This window comes from Podarcis filfolensis (assembly GCF_964270895.1).
Source record: "Podarcis filfolensis genome assembly, chromosome: 11".
In the NCBI taxonomy this organism is placed as follows: Eukaryota; Metazoa; Chordata; class Lepidosauria; order Squamata; family Lacertidae; genus Podarcis; species Podarcis filfolensis.
The window spans coordinates 19,008,461-19,032,614 of record NC_139613.1 but is presented as its reverse complement, the minus strand read 5'-3'; the positions used below and the strand labels follow the sequence as shown (position 1 = coordinate 19,032,614).

Below are 24,154 nucleotides of genomic sequence, written 5' to 3'. Positions count from 1 at the left end.
CAAAGTGCAAGTAGATAAATAGGTACTGCTCCAGCAGGAAGGTAAACGGCGTTTCCGTGCTCTGCTCTGGTTCGCCAGAAGCAGCTTAGTCATGTTGGCCACATGACCCAGAAGCTGTACGCCGGCTCCCTCAGCCAATAAAGCGAGATGAGTGCCGCAACCCCAGAGTCGGCCACAACTGGATCTAATGGTCAGGGGTCCCTTTACCTTTACCTAGCAGTCTTGCTGCTTCCAGGCTTCCAGTTCTGAGATGCATGCAGGAGTGCCCTTGCCTCTGTCTGCAGGATTCTTGTCTTCCTGGAGGGAAAATGTAAAGATGCGTAATTTCTCATCCTCTCTCTCGGAAATCTGTTCTGCCAAATAAAAGTCATGTGCCTGGAAAGTGAAATAGGGCAGGGGTTTATTTAAGCAACGTAGATAAATGAAAAACTCTGAAGGATTTTTAAAACCACTGGTCCTAAGCGGAAGCACTTCAAATGTACCGATTCCCCACGGATGTTGGGGAGCTTATTCCGACTGCAATTGAAGTACTGAGCTCTGCTTACTGGGCCAATTCACATCTTTCCAAGCCAAGTCTGTTTTTGGCTTGGGAGCTGCTGAATGTTTACTCCAAACTTCCTGTGAATTCATGCAAATGTGTACTGCCAGAGGCGTTATCTTCAGAAGAAGACGAAATCAGCAGCATTGCTGATTATTTATTATTAATTTTAATAAAGCACTGTTGCTGTTGCTACTTCGCATTCATTCTGTGTCTGATTTATTGTTTTTCTTGGTTTTCATTTTTTTCCTCACTGAGCTTAGAATTCTTAACTTTTACTGCCTCTCTTCCTCATTCTGCTTCAGTTTCACACTGTTTTTTATAATTAAATATTTTTTATTAATTTTACAATTTTATATTCATTACAATCATCATTATCACAAGGGAACAAAACCTTTAATTCCCAATCTCCCCCCTCTTGTGACTTCCTCAACTTCCTCTTCTGGTTCTTTAAAGATTTGCTTCCTCTTATTTTATTCTACCTTAATATTGTAATCTTTAAATTAAATGTTATTATATTCTTATCATTTTTATACCATAATTCTTTTTACATTACATCTTACACTTCGTTATTTTCCAATTATTACATCTTAGCTTCTGTGTTTGTTTTCTTAATTGTGTTTACTCAAACCCTGCTAGTGAGTCCACTTCTTTACAATGTTTCTGTAAATACAACATAAACGGTTCCCAGTCTTTTTTGAAATCTCTATTGTCCTTGTCTCTTAGTTTTCCAGTTAGCTTCACCATTTCAGCATATTGCATCAGTTTATCTTGCCGTTCTTCTTTCATTGGTATCTTGTCATCTTTCCATTTTTGGGCTAGTAATATCCTAGCCGCTGTTGTAGTGTACATAAATAGTTTCTTCTGCTCTTTTGGCAAGTCTGCTTCAGTTTCACTCTGGAAAAGGCTTCTTGGACATGTGGGTTTGGATAATGGGGAGTACCAGTGGTGGTGTCTTACCTGCCCTGATCCACCATTGATAATGTGTGTGGTTTTTTTAATGTTAGCCCTTCCTTGGGTTAGGAAGGAGTTGGCATGCTGTACGAAACGGTAACAGCAGATGGCAACCTGGAGCAGCACTTTAGTTTTGCAGCAGAAGCTAGAAGAGACTTTCCCTTAGTAGTGCTGCCTTGGTGAAATGGGCTTCTGTTGCTCAGGCATAACCTGAGGAAGGACCAGGCAAGTGTGTTGTTCACTCACCCAAAGGCTGTGTTCACAGCAGTTGGTTTGGGGAGGGTCCATATAGCTCAGTGTTTTTCTATAACTTGGAAAGTTTCCCTAAAAGGTAGAGTATAAATTCATCATGTGAGTGAGTGGCTGGTGGAAGAGGCATTTGATTTTGTTGGCATTCTAATGAGAAGCTAATTTGAATTTCTTGAATGGATAGGCAAACGGAAATGCCGCTAGCCTATGAAGTTTGCACTTCTCCAAATTTTGCGATGCAAAATGAAGAAACAACGTGCAAAAAATGCAGTAAGTTAGGGAAGATGGTTTTGCCTAAATGTGTGTATTGAGTCAGGACTGCACACAAACATAACATTTGCTAGCAGAAATAAGCAGTGAATGCTGGTGAAATTTTCATGAGGATTTTTTTTTTAAAATGCACAAATTGTTGTGGAAATGTGGAGAACTGAGGGAAAAGGGGAAACTTAGAGAACCGAAAATGACAAATTTGCACACCCCTAAGTAGGCACATGTTTGTAACTAGAAGGTGCAAGTTTCTCAAACCCCAGTCTCTGGGGGCAGCCTGCGGCCATTGCCCTAACTTCATGTGTGTGGTGGAAGACTGGACGGAAACCGAGTGGGATGTCTGTACCAAAATGGGTGAAATTCTGACCAGAACAAGATGTCCCTCCTCTAGCAACCTTGCATGATGGGGAGGAAATGGAGAAAGGGAATGAAAACGAGGTTGCCCTGTTCTTTTTGTTTTACTCTGCCTCCACCTGCCCCTGGGCCAGAGGGACAAATCATTTGACCCGGTATAAGGTAGTCTCTTTACATGACCTGCTGGGTAAAGTTTGTGGAGAAGTATAGACTCAGAAAGGTGGTGAGCTGAGTTAGCATTGGTGCAAGGGGAAACAGAACAGCAATTGCTGTCTTTCTGGGCACCGGCACACTTGCTTGTTCACAATAAGCGATAGCTTGGTTTACGTTAGATAGATAAAACTTTATTCGCATTAACCAATGGCCATAGCAACAGCAAAACATTACAGTATACGCAGAAAAGGAAATTCCTACTCAAACTAAGGAGAGCCTCTTTATTGCTGGTCAAAGTCTATATACCTCCTTGACAGAAAAAATCTACAATTAAGGCCACTTGGGCAGATTTAGAGTCCTATATAGAGTCTCTCAAATCCATCCATCCATCTTGTTGTTCTGCTCATTATTGGTGGAGATTTCAACGCACGCATGGGTGCTAATGATGACAGCTTATACACCCCCTACAGCCAGTTTCTGGACTCTGACATCCATTTAGATACAGGCACTGCCCACCTTTCTAAAGATCTTAGATGCAACTACCCAGGACTTTGCTTAGCCCAGGCCGCAAAGCGGAAGGACCTGCTAATATTACATGCCAATATAGAGAGGGATCACCCTGGGGAATACATCCAATTCACAAAGTTTGGCAGTAGTGTCATAGATTATATCTTAATCTCAAAATTTGCAAGTTTGTCACGGAGTTCCAAGTGGGCTATAACATTAAAAGCGACCACTTACTCTTAACTCTGGCTTTTGCAGGTCCGCTCCTCAACAATTCTATTGTAAAACCGCAATATATCCCTAATGCAAATCTTGGCATATCCGCAGCTAAAAGAATCAAATGGTCCCCCCTACTGAATGCAGCCCTGACTCACCTTCTTCAAAAGCTGAGCTAAAGGACATCCATACTGCGATTATATCCGCTAACTCCACTGCTGAGGCCATGAAACTATTCAAGACACTCACAGAAAGGCTGAAACTACACTTAACAACTGTGATCCAAAATACTGCCACAAAAAGATTAACGGAATTTGCCACCTGGTTTGACTCTGAGTGCAAACAGGCAAAGGGACACCTTCAGAGAGCTTACCATAAATATAGGACCTCCAGGTCGCCTCTCTTATTTACTTCATACGTTTCTCTTCATTTACGTTATGTGGGGATCAGGCCAGTGTTTAGCGTAAACCAACCCAGGCCATCTTAAAAATGTTTCTTACTGCTTCAGGGTGCCTGAGGCCTGCCTCTACCAACTGTGATATAATATATGTTGGTCCTTAATGTTCCACGAAAGAGTGCAGCTGTCACCACCCTTTTCACTCTGCTTGCTTTTCTAGAGGTTGTCGCTACGCAAAGCTGAAGATAGCAAAAGCAAGCAGAAGAAAGATGGCGATAACCTAAGAGAGAGGATCATCAGGCGAGCGGCCCTTGAATTCGAGGATGGCATGTACGGTATCCTTTGGCTGTGTGGAATGCAGTTGCTTTTTTTAAAAAAAAATAATTCGGAGCGCATTTGAATTAAATAAATTCGTGTACAGAATAAAGAACTTGGATCCGTTTAACCTTGACTGATCCGTTTAAGCTAACCTGGGTATTGGAATCCCATTGCTTGCCAGCAACTTCATCAGTCCAGAAATAACTGTTCATCTACAAAGTGAAAATGGAGTCCTTGGCTTGGTAAGAATGGGACACAGGCAACGGGAATCAATACACAACACAACCATTTGATTGGAAAGTTGATGCAAGTGTTTGTTTTGTGTTTTAACTAGGGACCTTACCCATCTGAAAGCGAAGTTGACCCTGACCTCATCAATGCAGGTTAAACTCGATTTTTGTCTTCCTTTCACATATTTATACTGCCCACCCTTCAAGAAGTTAATGGGGAGGTGGGAGAGGAAAGCAGAGAAACAGAACCATGGACAGCTTCAGATAGCTTCAGATAGACTTCCAAAATGTTTGGAAACCAAAGTGCGGCTTCTGATTGGCTGCAGGAAGTTCCTGCAGCCAATCAGAAGCCGCGCCAGATGTTCGGCTTCTGAAAATCATTCAAAAACCGGAACACTCACTTCCGGGTTTCAATCGTTCGGGAGCTGATTTGTTTGGGAGTCAAGGCATTTGAGATCCAAGGTACGACTATGCAGCATTTGAATGTCTCTGGCATGCTGGCTCTTAAGTAAGCTTTAATTACTCTGCAACCTTTATATAAATATATTTAAAAGGTTGCAGAGAAATTAAAGCTTACTTAAGAGCCAGCATGCCAGAGACATTCGTACATACGTATATATATATATATATATATATATATGTGTGTGTGTGTGTGTGTGTGTGTGTGTGTGTATATATATATATATATATATATATATATATATATATATATATATAATCTGTGTCTAAAGGAATGTCACAAAATTTTATCAGAGTCGCTGGCAAGGATCTTTGTTCACAAGCATTCTCCCTTGGAAGAGTCTACTTGAAGTTTGGAGGGACTCTTGTCATTTGTGTTTTATTGCTTTTGTCTTTCTGTTTTCCTCACCCCCCCCCCGAAAAAAGAGTACAGTCATACCTCATGTTACGTTTGCTTCGGGTTGTGCGTTTTCAGGTTGCGTCCTGCGGCAACCCGGAAGTACCGGAAAGGGTTGCTTCGGGGTTTTGCTGCTCGTGCATGCGCAGGCGTGCAAAATGAGTCATGCGCATGTGCAGAAGCGGCGAATCGCGGCACGCGCAGACACGGGTTGCATTCTGCTCATGTTGCGAATGGGCCTCCGGAACGGATCCCGTTCGCAAACAGAGGTACCACTGTAGAAGCTTTGTGAAGCCCTGTTGTGTGACACAGACAGCATCGATTCCCAGCACCACCCTGGGATTTTGCCTGTTGGCCATAGCAAACTTAACACCGAGTTTCTTCTACAGGCAAAGAGACGGTCACCGTGCTTCCAGGGGCCTCCTACTTCTCTAGCGATGAATCTTTTGCAATGATTCGAGGGTATGTAATGAAAAAACCTAATTTGCTAAATGTCAAGAGCACAGGCCCAGCTGGTGCCCGAACTTATTAGTAACCCACACCAAAGTGACTATCCGTCAGTCTTCTGCGAAACAGCAAAATAATTAGTAGCTGGGTGTTGGAACTCAATAGATTTAGCAGCTGGGTATCAAACTCAAAATAGTCAACTCGGCTGGTGCTGTCAGTTGTCAGGCCAACACTTTTTTTGTACTAATCTTTTGTGTTGTATGAACAGAGTATTAAGGGTGATTTTGTGGTACAGGCTGTGCAGTGATGTTCTGTTTTTACCGTTACCGCCTTGGTGTGTTGTTTAGCAAATGACGAATGGTACCAAGTTTGACATGTAGATAATTATCCCAGGCCACTGAGTTCAGTGGGACATAATCCCAGATAATGACACTACCCTTATATCTGCCTTAGAATTCAATGGATCTTACTCCTCGGCAGTGGCGTAGCGTGGGTTGTCAGCACCCGGGGCAAGGCAAGTAATTTGCGCCCCCTAACCCGTGGATTTGCGCCCCCTAACCCGTGGATTTGCGCCCCCTAACCTGTGGATTTGCCCTAACCCCAGATGTTGCGCCCGGTGCGGCCGGCCCCCCCTGCACCCCCCACGCTACGCCACTGCTCCTCGGTAAGTGGGTATAAGATGGCAGCCTCAACGTGCATGGGATTTTAGTCTCGCAGCTATCCAGCGGCGCTTGATTTTTAAGCTATTTTTCTGCCCTTGCTTTTATAGAGAGGTACTGTTGGGATGCGGGTGGTGCTGTGGGTGAAACCACAGAGCCTAGGACTTGCTGATCAGAAGGTCGGCGGTTTGAATCCCTGCGACGGGGTGAGCTCCCGTTGCTCGATTCCTGCTCCTGCCAACCTAGCAGTTCGAAAGCACGTCCCTGTACAAGTAGATAAATAGGTACCGCTCCGGCGGGAAGGTAAACGGCGTTTCCGTGCTCTGCTCTGGTTCGTCAGAAGCGGCTTAGTCATGCTGGCCACATGACCTGGAAGCTGTACGCCGGCTCCCTCGGCCAGTAAAGCGAGATGAATGCCGCAACCCCAGAGTCGGCCATGACTAGACCTAATGGTCAGGGGTCCCTTTACCTTTTTACTGTTGAGGAATGGTTAGAGGGCTTGTAGATGGAACAAACAAAAATTGTGCCAGAATTTCTGATGCCAAAAGCGTGCTCGTTTCTTTCTTTGTTCCTTTTATCAGGGGACATGTTAATCTGACAATGCTTGGAGCGATGCAGGTGTCTAAATATGGTGATCTAGCCAACTGGATGATTCCTGTAAGTAGATGGAGAAGGGTCCGTGTTATGTTTTTACATCATGCATTTTATTCGAAGCGTTTAGAAGGGTCTTTTCATTTCACTGAAATGATGTGTTCTCAACAATAGTAAAAATGACTCCTTTTGGATGCATGCAGTGATCCCAATGCGTTGTTTCTGTTCTGTAATTGAAGAACTACTTCTTCTTCTTTTTATACATGTAAAAAAATCCAGCATCAGTTCATAAGTTCTCGCAAGAACTTATGGTGGGTGGGTGCTCACGACTCCTCCTAACAAAGCATGTTATTGTGTAATCAAAGTAGAGAACGGGCTAGTAATCTTCACCTACCAATTGAACATTGGAAGCTGCCTTATAACTGGCCCATTTAGCTCAGTATTGTCTAAAATGACTGGCAGTAGTTCTTCCTAATTTCAGATGGCCTTACCTGGAGGAGCTGGGGATCAAACTTGAGACCCTTTGCATGCAAGGCAGATGCTTCACCACTGAGCCACAGCCCTTCCCTAAACATATTTGGTTCTCCACTTTGTAATCTAGTCATTCCTAGGCACGTTGGCTTTTTCAGCAAGGAATCCAGCTGTCCATTAGAGAAATTGGCAAAAGCCTAAAATGTAGGTGACAGAATGAATTAAATCAATTTCCAGAAGTAAACACACATGTAATGTAGTCACCATCATCATCACCATAATATGGGCTGTTTAAAAAACTGGTTTTTTTCTTATTGCAAGGATTTCCTTTTCTTAGTGTGTATGACTGTAGTTCAGAGTCTATTCACCTCCCACTGAGAACTTGCAACTTGTGATATTTCACTCTCAGCAGTTAAGCCTTTTCATGCAGCCTCGCCTGACACCAATGTAGGGATCCTGGAAAAAATAGTCTGGTTCACTCTTGAGGCTTGAATCTAACAGAATATTTAGGCCCTCTTTGCTTTGCTTGGAATCCGAAAGAGCAATGGCTTCTTAAGAGTTAACCTGTCCTTTGAATGTGCTCAGTCCAACTCCTATTAGTCCCAGCAAGCATGGCCAGTGGTCAGAGATGATTAGACTTGGAGTCCAGCAAGATCTGAATGGCCATCATTTCTTCGTGCTGTAAATGTGTTGTTAGTCTTTAAGATCCTCACTATAGTCTAGTTTCTTAAAAGAAAGTCTGCCTTGGGCTGGAGTCCTATGCACAATTGCACAACCTCTGGGAGTATGTCCCATTGAACTCAATGATGCTTACTTCTGGCTAAGCATGTAGGTATGAATGAAATTATTCTTTTCATACTCTACTAAGCTCCATGTGAACAGTGGGGCTATTATTTTTGAAAGAATGGGGGGGACCCCAGCCTACCCCTATACCCTCACCCCCCAGATTTGAAAGACCAAACCATTTTGCAACACAGCAGCACCAGGGGCTTCCATTTGAAAGAGAATAGTCAAAACTCTGCTTCCCTATAATTGAGCCCATTTGTGCATCTGAAGGAGCTCTCTTTTCAGATGAGATACACCTTCATTTGAAATAGGAGGAAAATAATACGTTCTGACATAAAACGTGCACAAGTCATCATTTGTATGATTTGCAGGAGGTGTTGCCAACCCTGTAATGTGTCCATTTTGAAAAGACTTGACGTTCACTAGCAATTTTTCCTTAATAGTATTTGAAGCACTAATTACTGTGGATTTTTTTTTTTTTGTTTTAGCTGGTTCTGTCTTGTAAAAAAACAAACACAAAGCACAATTTAAAATTGGTTCTTTTGTGATGAGTTATCTGGAACGGCTGCATCAAGAAGTACATTTTGCGATGAATTATGTTGCTCTTCTGGGTGGAACACCCCCCTCCCCCCCAACAGAAACGTTGAATATGAGGCTGTAGTTTCTTTGACTAATGATGCTTTTATATTGGTAAAATAGCCCTGAGCCATTGAAGATCACACTTTAAGAGCAATGGGGTAGGAGTTGGAGGAGAGATTAAAAGTGATGGATGAGGTCTCCTAGTGATTTATTAATATTAATACCATAAATACTGGTGCTGCTGATCTGATGCAACAGCAAATAAACCACTGAACCAGTGACAGATGCCCTGAGGCTAACTGTTGATGAATCCTGAAGAATAAATTTGGGGAAAGTTCTACAGTCGGCATGTAATCGCTTCGAAACTTTCTGCCAACTTTTATCAGCTCTCCTTGTATTCAGAAAGGGGTTCTTGAGAAATGCCTGTTCCTGGCAGCTGCTTCTCCTGGGCAAAACCATATTACTGAAGATGCCTTATGACGAGGCTACCTACCATGGCGGCAGGCACCCCAAGGAACCAGGCAGCGTCCTTTCTAGCCTCCTTGAATACTTCTTTGTAGTGCTTATTGGCAAAGGGCCTTAAAGTTGCTTTCCTGTTTATCTCCACAGCAACCCCATGGGACAGTAAATATTGCAGGGTGGGGAGAAAGTCACCTCATCGTGACTCTTCCGCTTCAGAAATGGTAGACTAACTTACAATGACAAACCTAGACAGCATCTTAAAAAGCAGAGACATCACCTTGCCAACAAAGGTCCGTATAGTTAAAGCTATGGTTTTCCCAGTAGTGATGTATGGAAGTGAGAGCTGGACCATAAAGAAGGCTGATCGCCGAAGAATTGATGCTTTTTAATTATGGTGCTGGAGGAGACTCTTGAGAGTCCCATGGACTGCAAGAAGATCAAACCTATCCATTCTGAAGGAAATCAGCCCTGAGTGCTCACTGGAAGGACAGGTCCTAAAGCTGAGGCTCCAATACTTTGGCCACCTCATGAGAAGAGAAGACTCCCTGGAAAAGACTCCCTGATGTTGGGAAAGATGGAGGGCACAAGGAGAAGGGGACGACAGAGGACGAGATGGTTGGACAGTGTTCTTGAAGCTACCAGCATGAGTTTGACCAAACTGCGGGAGGCAGTGGAAGACAGGAGTGCCTGGCGTGCTCTGGTCCATGGGGTCACGAAGAGTCGGACACGACTAAACGACTAAACAACAACAACAAACAAGAGGCTGCCAGCTCTGCAGGCAAAGGGTGACATAACTGGGCTCCTGAGCCCTACAGAGGTGCTGCAGAAAGAATGTAGTTGGTCAAGGGAGCCGTGGACTCACAAAGGTTGAAAACCTCTGCCTTATATGATGCAGAGCCAGCTCTGGTTAGCTGCTGCCTCAGTTCTAAACAGGTTTATTTGGGTGTGGAGCTGTTCATTGGGGAAGGGTCTTGGCTCAATGGTAGTGCATCTACTTGCATGAACAAGGTTCAATCCCTGGTATCTCCAGGTAGGACTGGGAGAGATCCCTGCCGCAAACCTTGGAGGGCTGCTGCCAGTCAGGGTAGACAGTACTGAGCTTGATGGACCAATGCTGATCCTGTCCCTGCCGAACTTTCACACAATTGGGCCAATCCAAAGGATCAGCTGTTTAGATACGTCAAGGCAGTCACACGAGGCTTTTGGCAGCAGCGCTTGCTTGGCGGTCTTCTGCTTCACAGAAAACAAATGGGAATTACCCTTCAAGTGAATGTGTGGGATTGTCACCTACATGTTGGGAAAGCACCCAATCCTTCCTCCTGAAGGATCATGGGAAATAAAGTGGATTAAATTAAATTCGAGTTTGCCATTTTGAAATGACTGCATTTCCCAAACAACCATGCACGCTAAGTGGTTGCTATCAGGTTTGCAACTAAATTAAGCCTTTCAGTGGCCTAGCAATATAATCCAAAACTTTTAGTCACACAACCCATGTGTGCTGAAGAATTATAGTTATTTGGAGACAAGACGCAGTTCCTCGTTTTGCCCATCAATCTTCTTTCCCCATAAATAATATGGTAACACTCTCAAAATGGTATGCTTGTGATATGTAGAGACTTGGAGATGTTATGAAGAATAATTTATTCAGAGAGAAACTAAAGGGACCATTGGCATAATTTTGCATTTTGTGCGGGTTTGATGCTTGTTTTCCAAAATCTGTAGATTAAATGCATCAAAGCAAAGAGTGTTGGTATATTGAGCTGTGCTGTTGACACCTGTTCTTCTTTTTCTTCTTGTGTGAAATCTTGTGTTTTTAGGGTAAGATGGTGAAAGGCATGGGAGGCGCCATGGATTTGGTGTCCAGCTCAAGAACTAAAGTGGTCGTCACTATGGAGCACTCTGCAAAGGTAATCTTTTTATAAATATTCTCTTCTTGTGGATTTCTCCTTAGACTGAAAACATACCCTAGGTTTTGTCCAATTCTGTGTGCACAGAGTTCCAGTCACACAATGGGTCTTCTTCTCCTCTTGTGTTTTCCTCCAACTTTCTGGAGCAGGTTTTCAGGGTGCATGGGTTGTGGGGAGGAGGAGAAAGTTTTGCTGCACGAGTGGAAGAGCAGATTTAAAAGCCCATGGCTACTAGCCATGATGGCTGTGCTCTGCCTCTACAGTCAAAAGGGACACGGGTGGCGCTGTGGTCTAAACCACTGAGCCTCTTGGGCTTGCTGATTGGAAGGTCGGCAGTTCCAATCCCGGCGACGGGGTGAGCTCCCGTTGCTCGGTCCCTGCTCCTGCCAACCTAGCAGTTCGAAAGCACGTCAAAGTGCAAGTAGATAAATAGGTACTGCTCTGGCGGGAAGGTAAATGGTGTTTCCGTGCACTGCTCTGGTTCGCCAGAAGCGGCTTAGTCATGCTGGCCACATGACCTGGAAGCTGTACGCCCGCTCCCTCGGCCAATAAAGCGAGATGAGCGCCGCAACCCCAGAGTCAGACACGACTGGACCTAATGGTCAGGGGTCCCTTTACCTTTACCTTTTATGCTTCACAGTTGAGGGGTGTGTTGGTGTTTGTGCAAATGGACCAATGGGAATATGCTGCAGAATGGGGCTGTGTATTTAAAACTTTAATAAATATTATTTAAAAAACAACAACAGAATGGGACTGTGTAATACACATTTTAGAAATAATATTGCTTTGACCCTTGACCTTCAACCTTTGGGCTAAGCATGAGTCTTCCCTTATTAATTGCTTGTGGGGAGATTTGATAGGACGATGTTACAAAGGCTGGGCCAATATCTCTGTTCTTCTATTCCCATTCTGGCGGCTATTTTTCTTTAGATGCGGCTTCAGAAAGGTTTTAACCAGTGACAGTAAGATCATATTTAACTGCAGTTAAGCAAGATCATATTTAACTGCAGCATTCTGCAATGCTTGGGGTCACAGCGGCTGCCTGGAAAGCAGTCTTCTTTCCTCAAGCCTGAGCATTTCAATCTCCCCGGGATGCTTAGAAGGAGATATTGCATGACCTTAAAGGTATACCTGATGGGTTGATGAACACTTTTCTATAAAAATAGCACAGATGAATTGTTCCTTTCCCGGGAACAGAACTTGGAAGGTCCTTGAATTAAGCATTGTCATTTCCCCTTAAATACCTGTCAGTTTCACTCAGGGGGGGCTAGCTGTCTTGAATGCAGAAACAGATGTTAACTGGTAGGAATTGGAGTGAAGCAATTGTTCCCTGACATAAAGTGGGGAGGGGGGAGAATAAATTAAAAACCCATTTTGGTAGGCAGAGTCGACACCGCTGTAAAATTCGTTAAATCATCACAGTTTAAAGGGACAATGCTAGACTGCCCAAAAGAGCAGTTTTATTTTATTTTTTTGCAATTGGGGCAACCTGCAAGGAGTTGGAGAGAGGGCTTGATTTTGCAAAAAAACATTATAGGCAACAGTTTTTTTGTTTTTTTATGTGCCAATCATAGGAGAACAACAAGGCAAGAGTAGGAAAGATTTTAAGATAATCCCAGATGCCCCTGTCCTTTACAGCGTTGTCTGTCCCTGCATATAAAGGAGGACATACCATTGCAACAGTATATTGGGATAATTTTTAAGATTGTTATCACAAAATATGAGCAGAGAATAGTTATGTCGTTCTAGGCAATGCTACAAGGAAACTTCAATATTCCTGGGGCACAATTTCCGGGCACAATTCAAAGTGTTGGTGCTGACCTTTAAAGCCCTAAATGGCCTCGGTCCAGTATATCTGAAGGAGCGTCTCCACCCCATCATTCTACCCGGACACTGAGGTCCAGCACCGAGGGCCTTCTGGTGGTTTCCTCACTGCGAGAAGCCAAGTTACAGGGAACCAGGCAGAGGGCCTTCTCGGTAGTGGCGCCCTCCCTGTGGAACGCCCTCCCACCAGATGTCAACGAGAACAACAACTACCAGACTTTTAGAAGACACCTGAAGGCAGCCCTGTTTAGGGAAGCTTTTAATGTTTGATGTTTACAGTATTTTAATATATTTTTTTGGAAGCCCAGCCAGGGCGGGGTATAAATAACAAATTATTATTATTATTATTATTATTATTATTATTATTATTATTACTACTACTACTACTACTACTACTACTACTACTACTACTATTATTACTGGGGGAAATGCAATTTTTACTCCTAAAGTGAAGCGGCATTAACAGAGTTATTTTAGAAATATACTGATAGTATTAGAACCTGCTTCTGTGTGGTAAATCCCAGAATGCATCAATAATTTCTGGCCAGGCAGCCAACATGATTCCTTTTAACACCAAGGTTGCTGTCTGCTCCCTGCCCTGAGAAGGGACATCACAAGCATGGAAAGGAACTATGTGGTCTAGCTGTGATTTTTGCATTGCTGGGGGTTGGACTAGATGACTCTCTGGGTCCCTTCCAACTCTATAATTCTTTGATTCAGTGATCTGCCGAACCCATGTGGTTCCTATGTCTGTGTTTCATGGTGTCCTGGAAGTGAGCAGGAACAGGGAGTGCAGAAGTCATTATCGTATGGCTATTTTTATCTATAAAATTTGCACCCCGCCCTTCATCCCTAGATCTCAGGGCAGTTCACAGCATAAAAATACAAGACTAGAACACAAAATGCATACGGAAAATAAGAACAAAAGCAAAACAAACCAATAACTCCCACCCGCCACCCCCTTCCACAAACACATTTGAAAGGGTATAGGATGTTAGTTTGCCAAAGGTCTGGTTGAAGAGGAACATTTTCCCCTGGCACTTAAAAGATGTATAGTGAAGGCTCCAGGTGAACTTTTAGGCACATGATTCACTTGAGTGTATGCCAGTCCTGTTGTGTATGCCTTCTTGAGTAAGTCATCGTTACCCATGTCACTAAGGACCTCGGAATATTTCAGCAATGAATTCGTGAGTCTTCCACAACAGGTCCAAACACAGTGGAAGCTTCTGAGCTGGAGGTAGCATATATTTGTCTCAATCTGAAGTTACTGACTGCAAGTCCTTTTGAATTTCAAGCAACTAGTTTGCTCTGACAAGCTGATCATTCATTTGTATGTGTGTGTGTGTTCACTGTAGGGCAATGCCCACAAGATTTTGGAGAAATGCACTTTGCCAATTACGGGAAAACAGTGTGTGAACCGCATCATAACAGAAAAGGTAGGTTATCTTTCGTTGCACTTCTGATCCATCTTTTTTGTTGAGCGGCATTTTTATATTCTCGATAATCCTGTAATGAGGGTTTGAGTTGCCCATGACTAACTCTTGAATTTTAATATCCTGGCTCCCTTGATGAGAAGGAGTGTTGCAAACCTGGCCCAGGAAGAAGATGCAGATGTCTCACACACACTATCAGCTCTTGTAACCGTGCAGCAGTCAAGCCATATTTTCCAAATACTGCAGTTTGCATAGCAATCTTAAGTCCTTACTTCATTTTATTTAAGGCATTTATAACTCCATCCAGCCAAGAGTGCTCCCGAAAATCAGTGCTAAGGTGGAGGGAATTGGTATTTATCAACTTGAAGCACTGGCTTCATTCAGCTAGCAAGGCTCCCTTCCTTTCCTTTTCTTAGACCGAAACAATTTGCATTTCTTTCCGAACCTGCAGGCTGTGTTTGATGTCGACAAGAAAAAGGGACTGACACTGATTGAAATCTGGGAAGGGCTGTCTGTGGATGACATCAAGAAAAGCACTGGTGCTGAGTTCACAGTAAGTCATTGTCTGGCTAACATTGCAGTTGTGTTTCTTGGCTCTGAGGGAGCTTGGTAAGGAAGCAAAGATCAGCCCAAATGAAGGTTTATTTATGCCGCTTGTCCATGCTGCAGGTGCAAAGGACTGCTGCAGGAGTTTGTTCTGGAGAGGTTTCTGGTGCTTTTGGAGAGGGAAGTATGAAAAAAGGTTCAAACACACACACACACACACACACACACACACACCCACCCACCCACCCACCCACCAGGTTCCATTTGTTTGGTAGGATTTTATTTCTTAGAGAATAATAATAATAATAATTTTTATTTATACCCCGCCCTCCCCAGCCAAGGCCGGGCTCAGGGCGGCTAACAAGCAATAATAAAAACAAGTTGAATGAATACAACTTAAAAACAAGATTAAAATATAACAATTAAAATATTGAAACATTAAAATATTAAAATGCAGCCTCATCACAGGAGGAGAAAGGAAAAAGAAAAAAAGAAAGAGGGGGAGGGAATCAAATTGGCTCCAGGCCAGGAGGAACAACTCTGTCTTACAGGCCCTGCGGAAAGAAATCAGATCCTGTGGGGCCCTGGTCTCACGAGGCAGAGCGTTCCTCCAGGCCGGAGCCAGTGTTGAAAAGGCCCTGGCTCTGGTTGAAGCTAATCTAACTTCCTTAGGGCCCGGGACTACTGGGGTGTTGCTATTTATGGAGCTTGAGGCTCTCCGTGGGGCATAACGGGAGAGGCGGTCCCGTAGGTCCCGTAGATCTGAACAGAGAATTGAAAGTGGGTGGAGCAGTGAGTGTAATTTTTACCTTTCTTAGTTTTTTCACACACATATCCCGACTGATTCTTGCATGAGTGGATGGAATTTGAGGACACATTCCATCCAGCCCAAAACACCCAGGATGCAAAATCAGTTCCAGTGAGGGCTGTGGCCTGGGGAAAGCTCAGAGTGGGTATCACATTTAGTTCCTGAGCTACATTTACTTTCCTACTCCTTCTGTACATTGAATGGAGGAGACGCCATCTTCTGTTTTGCTTCAGGCCTGCTCTGTGTGTATCTGTATTCACGCATAGATTGAAAGTGGAATGAAGTGAATATCTTGCTTTAAGCTGGGAGCGTTCGGTTCCCAACCAGCAATTTGCTCACTTCAGGGACTGCTTCAAAGAGAGAAGCCTCAGGGAAGTCCTGGAAACTTAGCTTACTGCTAGAACCCTGTGAAACTTAATTTATATCTCTTGTTTGAAGCAGGGCCTGTACACTTTGCACCAAAATGGCTTCCCTCAAAAGAAGAGAAACCACGCAGCAGCACTGTGGCTTCTTTGGAAGGCTGTGACTGAACTTTCTGATTTTCACAGCTTTATTAGAAAGAGCATCCTCTAGGCAGCATGCACAGCCGCCTCATAACAAGGGAGGAGTGATTTACAGCCTCCTCTCTTTTTTATGAAGCTGATATTATAAGCAGTCCGCTCGGGATTTTGTTGGGCCCCAAAGACAAAACTTTGACTTTCCCTGTGCCCTTAAATCAGATCTGCTACAGCTTGGCTTCAAGACAGATTGTCCCACCAGGGCGATTTTCATTTGTACATGTCAAATTTATCATCTGAATTACAACGCCACCATGGGGGGAAAAATCAACCAGAATGGAAAGCTGTACCTGGATAAATCGGATATGTTTTGTTTGTTTTTAAAGTGAGCAAGTCCACAAACAGCAAGATTCAGCTGCTTTATCTTCCCGTGGAAGCTTGGTTCTCTGTCAGGGGACACAAAAAACCATTAAGGCTGCAGGCCTGTACTCACTTCGTGGGAGCAGTCCCCATTAACCTCAGTGGGGCTTACTCCAGAGTAGGTGTATAGGACTGCACTGCAAGGCCAAATACACTGGCTTCCAGAACATAGATGGAGAAGTTTGGTGTGTGCAGTAGAATCCTTAGTTCCTCCAGCTGTTCTCTTTCTCATGTAATCATCACATTCTTCTTTGCAATTGCTAGCATCGATCATCTGTCATTAGCGCACCTGTGGCTCATAGATCAGCCATAGTAGGAGACAGAAAAGATGATTATTTCAGAGAGTTGGAAATGGCATTTGACATGGCCACATCGATGTTGGGGCAAAATGGCAAATGGAAACTGAATCTGTAAAAAAAAGAAAAGTCTTTCTCACCCCTGGTACAAATCAAAACGGGCAGGACGGAACCTAGGAAGATGCCTTATATCAAGTCAGAAAAATGGACCTACTAGCACACGGGTGGCGCTGTAGTCTAAACCACTGAGCCTCTTGGACTTGCTGATCAGAAGGTCGGCAGTTCAAATCTTCGCGATGGGGCGAGTTCATGTTGCTCTGTCCCAGCTCCTGCCAACCTAGCAGTTTGAAAGCACGCCAGTGCAAGTAGATAAATAGGTACCGCTGCAGCGGGAAGATAAACAGCGTTTCCATGCACTCTGGCTTCTCTCACGGTGTTCCTTTGTGCCAGAAGCAGTTTAGTCATGCTGGCCACATGACCCGGAAAGCTGTCTGTGGACAAACGCCGGCTCCCTTGGCCTGAAAGCGAGATGAGTGCTGCACCTCATAGTCACCTCATAGTCACCATCCAAGGATCCTTTACCTTTACCTTTTTTACACTGGCTGGCTACAGCTTTCCTGGATTTCAGGTGCAGGGGTCGAGGACTTCCGGGTTGGCGCCATTGTTTAATGGCGGATTCCCTCCGAGCTCCGGAGGGCATCGGCTCCGTAGCGTCTGGGTCTGGCCGCTGCGGCGAAGCGGAGACCCTTAAAATCACAGGCGCGGATGCCTGTGAACACAGAGACTCGGCGGGCACCATTTGCGCCCCCCCAATCCGCGACGGAGCCTTTTTAAAAGCTCCGGAACGGAGGCAGGGTGGTGGTGCTGAGAGTACTCCCTCGCCTACGGAGTGAAGCCGCAAGCCATTGACAGAGAGCGCCAACTTCTTCTAGGACCGATTGGACTCTAAAACATAAACCCGTGAGTAATACGGAGATTGGAACCTTAAAAAAATTTTTAATTTTGGATTTGGAACGAGCGGGAAGGGGCTAAAAAGGAAGTCCACCCCCCCTCTTGTAAACAATTTAAAGCAAAGGACTGGGCAGCTAAGGTCGAGAGAATTCGTCTCTTGTTTTTTAATGAAAGATCTTGACTTCACGGTTTTGACACGATAAGAAGATTTACTGGAGGATAAAAAGAATTTTGGGAGTTGAAATTTCACACCCCCCCCCCCCGAGACCCGGGAACGTCCTATGAGAAAGCCTGTTGCATTGAAGATTTTGACAGCTGTCAAGTGAGCTGCTAGTCAGCTAGTTGTCAGCTGGAAAAAGAGAACATTGTTTCTGCTGTTTTTGCTGGTTTATTCGGTATAATTTGTTGAAAACAAGGAGGACTGTTACAAAATAACTGGACTTTTGGTTTTGAGCTGAAAGGAATACTAAGGAACTAAAATCCCTCTAGAGGGGTAATAGGGACACTACATCATAAAAATGGCTGGAGTACGTAAATTGCAAGCAGAATTGGACAGAGCACTCGTTCTCTTGGGAAACTTGCAAGATGAATACAATGCTTTGTCTACAGAGGCATCACTACTACACTGGACAGTAAACAACATTTTTGAGCATGATAAGGACTTGAAACAGGAAGCCTATTCTACTGAACAAATAAATGAAACTGAAAGTGTAGATACGATGGAGCAATATGTGGTTTTTGAAGAAAATGAAGGAGGAGCAGGAGATTTGCAGGAGTTAAAGGAGAGTTACAATATGAGGCCTGACATGATGACAAAAAAGGACAATAAAAATTGGATGTGGAAAGCCTGGTCTGAATGGGAGTCTGGAAAATGGAGAGACCCACTTTGGAGGAGATCTGAAGACCTGAGGATTACAAATTTGTTGAAGGTGAAAGCTGGAGCTTTGGGGACATCTGGATCTGAAAGAAATTTGAAACAAGAGTTGGAGCACCCCATAGGCTTTGCTTTTAAGGATGGAGGACCGGCTGGAAGTAACATGGATTCTGTTGGGCCGGAGCCCCTCCGAGACTTGGGGCTTAATATCAAAGACTATCAAAGAGACCGGCAGAAAGGAACTGAGAGAGATATAAGGGCCTCGGACGTGAGATCTCCAGGCTAAATAAATAACATAAAGACTGACGGATATTGGTTGGGGACTGGAACCGGGAAAAGGGTGGGTCGAGGTTGGGAATCCAAAGGGTACATAAGGATAATTTGCTTTTTATATTTTGTTAGTGGTAAGGAAATTGGGTAAATCGTGGAAGGGAAATTTTGGTCGACTTTAGGAAAAAGGTCTAAGAATAAATAATGAGGTATAAGTATTGATGTATAATTTTAATAAGGTAAAATTGGTTTTTTCTTTCTAAATTAATTGAAAATAAGGTTGTTAAAAATAAATTGAGGAAATGGAAAAAAGAAGTAAAATAAAATAATAGTATGTTAGAATAAATGTTTAAGCTAAGGTAAAGAAATAAGTTAAGGACTTGCTGAATTGACAATTTAAATTGGAATACAAGAAGGGGAGGTGTGAGGAGGTCTGAGAAATAAGGTTAAGAACAATAAGTAACAGAAACTTTATGTGTTTTTTCTATTTTTTGTGTGTCTAGTTTTGAATATTATGTATTTTTGTGTTTTTTGTTTTGTTTATTTTTTGGTTTTTGTTTGTTGTGTGTTTCTTGAAAATGCTAATAAATATTTCAGGTGCAGGGGTCTCCCTCAGCCTGGAGACACCGGGGCTTTAACATGTGATCTTCTGTGTGAGTGTTCTCTGTAGACATAGGATGTCATGTTGTCCAATCCCGAGCTCACTGTGAGACCACAAAGTGTGCATGGATTTCTCCTGTAAATCGTTACATGAGTATTCTGGTAGACATAAGTGATGTATCAGGAGACAGGGAACCATCTCAGTCCAGATCTTGATAGCCTTCAGCTTCCATCAGCTTCACCCAGCATGGTCTCTCCTTGGTTTCTGCATAGTCATTGCTGAAGGACTTGGGAAGTTGTCCAGCAACATCTGGAAATAACATATTCACCATTCCTGCCCATGATACTCTGATATCTCATTGGGAACAGGGATCATGGCACTGTCAAATTCAGCATCTATATAAATGTACAATTGCCAAGAAAATCCAGCATGGTCACATTTTGATTTCGAAAGAAGAAACTTCCAAAAAGGAGGGGAATGATTAAAAAGGAAGCTGAAAAGCAAAATGGAGAGGGTCATGTCTCTCCAAAATACATTCTAGAAGCTCAGCTAGAAGGTATACTGCATATGGCACCAAACTGCATTATTCTTCTGTTGATTTTTCTTTTCTTTCATCACTAGGTTTCGCCAAAGCTCTCGCCAATGAAGCAGATTTCGACTTGAAAAGTAGACTGGGCTTAACATCCACGCTTCCAGCGAAGGGGAATCAAATGTCTGTTTTGCAATTATGCATTTTAAAGAGGTCTTTGTAAAGTAGTTTCTTTGGTAGTTAGCGTTCAGGCTGACTATGTAACTAGAACTATGTAAATGTTTATTCGCAAGCAACAGTGCAGTTTCCAAAAATAAATCCTAGCTGGTACCTAGATATTTATAATTGCCACACTGCAGGTTTGACTGCAAATAAACACTGGCAAGAGACAATAGCCTGTTTTGGATGATCCTATCTTGGTTTATGAAGCGGAGAAACACACGAGCCTTTTCTTGGAGCATGCGCAAGCCACAAATCACCCAGAAAGTCTTTAGTTAGCCAAAGTTTCTTTTGTGTGGGTGTGAGCAAGCCAGGATCTTCAGCCACAGCATGGCTTAAGACCTTGAGTTGTTCCAAAGCTGGTAGCCATAGTTTCCTGGTTTGGATGAAACAGGCGACTGTGGTTCAATAGAAGCTCCATGCTTTGCTGCGCAAATGGGCTGCAGGTGTGGGCAACAGGCTCATGCATATCTCTGCTTAAGCCGAGATAGGATCAAACACATCCAATCCCTTGTAGATGTGAACGTTAATACTGAAACTCTGTATGGAGGCAGAGGTCACTTCCACGCACAGAACATGCTAATTTGCAAGTGCCTGTACGGTAGGCTGCAACTGCGCACACACAAAGAAAGAGGTACAGGACAAGTTGTTGGTTTTCAAACATGTAAATAATCAGATGTTTGGATATTCAGGAGTTCTACTTACAGAAGTTTGCATAGCTAAAAACCTGGGCAGGGGGAGCTGTTTATATTCTGTAATTGAAAGTCCGTGTTTTGTTAAACCACCATGTATCTGGTCTTCAGGGCTGCAAAGACAGGCTTGAAAGTCTGTGGGCTCTTCCTGCTGAAACCTCAGAAACCAAGGAGAGACATTTGCTTTTGAGATTTCCAGCAGTAAGGGAATTGGGCTTTGTGCTCTGCGTTAACTAACTCCTTCCCCTTCTTCATAAATAGCACTTAGGACACTTTTGTGTTGAATTTTCAGAGTAGCAGTAAATGAAATGCTAGCAGAATGAGGTATGCAAAATAAACAGAGGGATGCAAATTTAATTTGCATAAATTATGCAGGCCACAGAATGCAGCTGTACTTTATACAAAATTTGGGTTACCTCGGCATAGGATTTTCATTATTTAAGTTCTGTAGACAGCCCTAGGTTGCATAGGAAACATACAGTGAGTTGATAAGCTTTCAGATAATGGAAGTTTGTTGAAATGGAAGCCATTGTCCTGCTCTCATGGTTAATTTTTTAAAAAAACTGACTTCTTAATAAATGCATACAGAGTTGCATGTTTACAGTTAGTGTCTGGATTCTGCCTTCCCCTTGATATCAACAAATCATTCGCACAAATATCTAGCAACGCAGTGGGAGCAAGGTAGGGCCTTTTTACGGCAGTTGCTGTGCCATTTATCTGTTTGTATAGTAACTATGCCACCCGAAAGTGGACCTTTCCCTCCATACTTTAAAATGGTAGCAGGTCACATTTCTCTCTTTTTGCCCTTATCAGTTCCAAAGATGGTGGAAATGTACGAATTGGATTGTAAAGATCTTATCTAATACTTGATTAATAAAGATTCCTAAAAGAAAAAGAAATTACTGGATGAAAGCTACATATTAGAACTGGGGCAACTGAGAACCAATGTCGTATAGCAGGCATAGGCAAACTGGGCCATCCAGATGTTTGGGACTACAACTCCCATGATCCCTAGCTAACAGGACCAGTGGCCAGGGATGATGGGAGTTGGAGTCCCAAAACGTCTGGAGGGCCAAGTTTGCCTATGCCTGTGGTTTTCAACGTGGAAGACTTAGTTTCAAGTCCCTGTTTAGCGATTAAGCTCTGGGTGGCCTTGGACAAGACATTCTCAGCTTAACCTACCTTAAGGGTGGCTGTGGGCTAAGGTCCCATTCCTGGAGGAACATTGATGGGGCTCTGATGTGCTGGTGTTTGGCTCCTTCTCTGAAGACGTTGGTTGTGTTCTCTCTCTCTCTCTCTCTCTCTCTCTCTCTCTCACACACACACACACACACGTTTCCTCAGTAAGGCTCAATCACCACCCCATCTCATCTTGCTCAAACTTTGGCAGTGGTGGCGAATCACAAAAGTGCCATGCGTGGTGTCCTTTATTAATGGTCCCCTCCTTTTTTCTCATAAAGGTTACATCAAGCACAATGGTGTCCTAACTCCCTAAGTTTCCTGCGTGAGTTCAGACTTCCATGCCTTGATCCATGTCGACCTCCTTCCTTCCCAAATATCCTGTGCTTTTTTTTTTCTTTAAAAAAAATATGTTTGGGGGTACTCTCATTTTGATTCAAGAAAATTACCGGGAAAGGAAATGAAGCTGCCATTGGAGGTGGTAACAACGAAAATGACAAATCACCATGCTAGATTCCGACTCCTACTTCACACATTAAACACTCGCTTCCGTCTGAGACTTGGGAAACACAGCGACAGGAAATGAGGCCACCATTGGGGGTAGCAAAGGAACTGATGATTCACCGTGCTAGAGAAGAAAAGGAAATTTTAATTTTTTTTAGTTTCTTCTCCCGTTAGATTAACAAAATGTTTAGGGGTATGCATACCCCCAGAAAAAATCTCTAATCTGGCAATCTCTAATCACCATTGCCAGAAGCCACCACTTCTTCCAGATCAACATCCTAGGGCCCTGCAATCCTACAGAGTTTAGGTATTTGCCCCAAAAGAAAAATATTGAAAGCCCAACTACAGTCATACCTTGGGCTACAGACACTTCAGGTTGTGCGTTTTTGGGTTGCGCACCATGCTGAACCTGGAAGTACCGAAACGGGTTACTTCTGGGTTTTGGTGCTCGCACATGCGCAGAAGCACTAAATCATGCTTTGCACATGTGCAGAAGCGCCGAATCGCGACCCACGCATGCGCAGACGCGGCGCTGCGGGTTGAGAATGTGCCTCCTGCACGGATCACGTTCGCAACCCAAGCGTCCACTGTACTGTACTATTCCTCAGGAGCCTAAGGATGGATATTGTATTATTATTATTATTATTATTTATTAATTCAATTTTTATACTGCCCTTTATCCAAAAAAATCCCAGGGTGATGTACAATGTTAAAAACACATAACAGAGCACCAATAATAATACTGACATGCTTTCGTCAATGCTGGATGACCCAAGATCATATTAGCACGTGCCCCTGCAGTGCCATCATTTTGTGCAACTATCAGGGGGAAATGAATCAACTTTACATCTTGACAGCCGATACATCCTTTTATGGGTGATGGTATGCATGTATGGCAGTGCTTCCCCCGTGCCCCCAAAAGCACTTGCAGATTTCTTCTTAAAGTATACAGTTATGGTAGTGGTCATGACAGGCTTTGGGAGGGCTGTAGCTCAGTGATAGGGCATATCTTTTTCATGCAAGAGGCCCTGGGTTCATTCCCTGGTATCTCCAGTTGGAGCTGGAAAACCTGAAATCCTGGAGTGCTGTGGGCAGGACTGAACTAAGTGGACTTTTGAGGCAACCGCCTATGTTCCTGTGGAAAATAAAATGAGAACTAGAATTTTTCATTTGTCCTTCACAGCATGGGAATTGCTAAATACTTAAACGAGATGCAGGCCCATCATGACACACATTAGCAGGTCCTAGTATAGTGGCACCTCAGGTTACATATGCTTCAGGTTACAGACTCCGCTAACCCAGAAATAGTACTTCAGGTTAAGAACTTTGCTTCAGGATGAGAACAGAAATTGTGCTCCAGCGGCGCAGCAGCAGCAGGAAGCCCCGTTAGCTAAAGTGGTGCTTCAGGTTAAGAACGGACCTCCGGAATGAATTAAGTACTTAGCCCGAGGTACCACTGTATACAGATGTCCCTGGGCAGCTTAAGTTTGTAGATGTCAGGCTTTGGGGACTCTGCGTCCTCCCCCATTTTGGCTGTAGATAAGCAGGACAAAGTGAACAGAGCTCCTTACAA

General features: G+C 43.6%; 1 protein-coding gene and 1 long non-coding RNA gene across 3 annotated transcripts in view; one reads left to right on the top strand and one right to left on the bottom strand.

The window, feature by feature from the left end:
- Positions 1-21,501, top strand: part of OXCT1 (3-oxoacid CoA-transferase 1) — a 49,535-nt gene extending 28,034 nt beyond the window's left edge. Inside the window, exons 9-17 of one of the 2 annotated variants that reach the window (XR_014539640.1) lie at positions 3,853-3,967; positions 4,098-4,192; positions 4,285-4,333; positions 5,426-5,498; positions 6,724-6,799; positions 10,849-10,938; positions 14,118-14,198; positions 14,647-17,390; positions 19,455-21,501. Coding sequence is in view for 1 of the 2 variants with exons in the window: in XM_083576195.1 (XP_083432321.1) it covers positions 3,853-3,967; positions 4,098-4,192; positions 4,285-4,333; positions 5,426-5,498; positions 6,724-6,799; positions 10,849-10,938; positions 14,118-14,198; positions 14,647-14,748; positions 20,080-20,121 (723 nt within the window). In the remaining variant the exon portion in view is untranslated. The remainder of the gene's footprint in view (positions 1-3,852; positions 3,968-4,097; positions 4,193-4,284; positions 4,334-5,425; positions 5,499-6,723; positions 6,800-10,848; positions 10,939-14,117; positions 14,199-14,646; positions 17,391-19,454) is intronic. The other variant, XM_083576195.1, reaches the window with a different exon arrangement.
- On the bottom strand, positions 21,237-23,827 carry LOC310744737. The gene is made up of 2 exons (XR_014539720.1): positions 23,329-23,827; positions 21,237-22,705 (listed from the first exon to the last, which is right to left on the bottom strand). It is a non-coding gene; the product is annotated as an uncharacterized lncRNA (long non-coding RNA).
- Between the last annotated feature and the right edge of the window lie 327 nt (positions 23,828-24,154).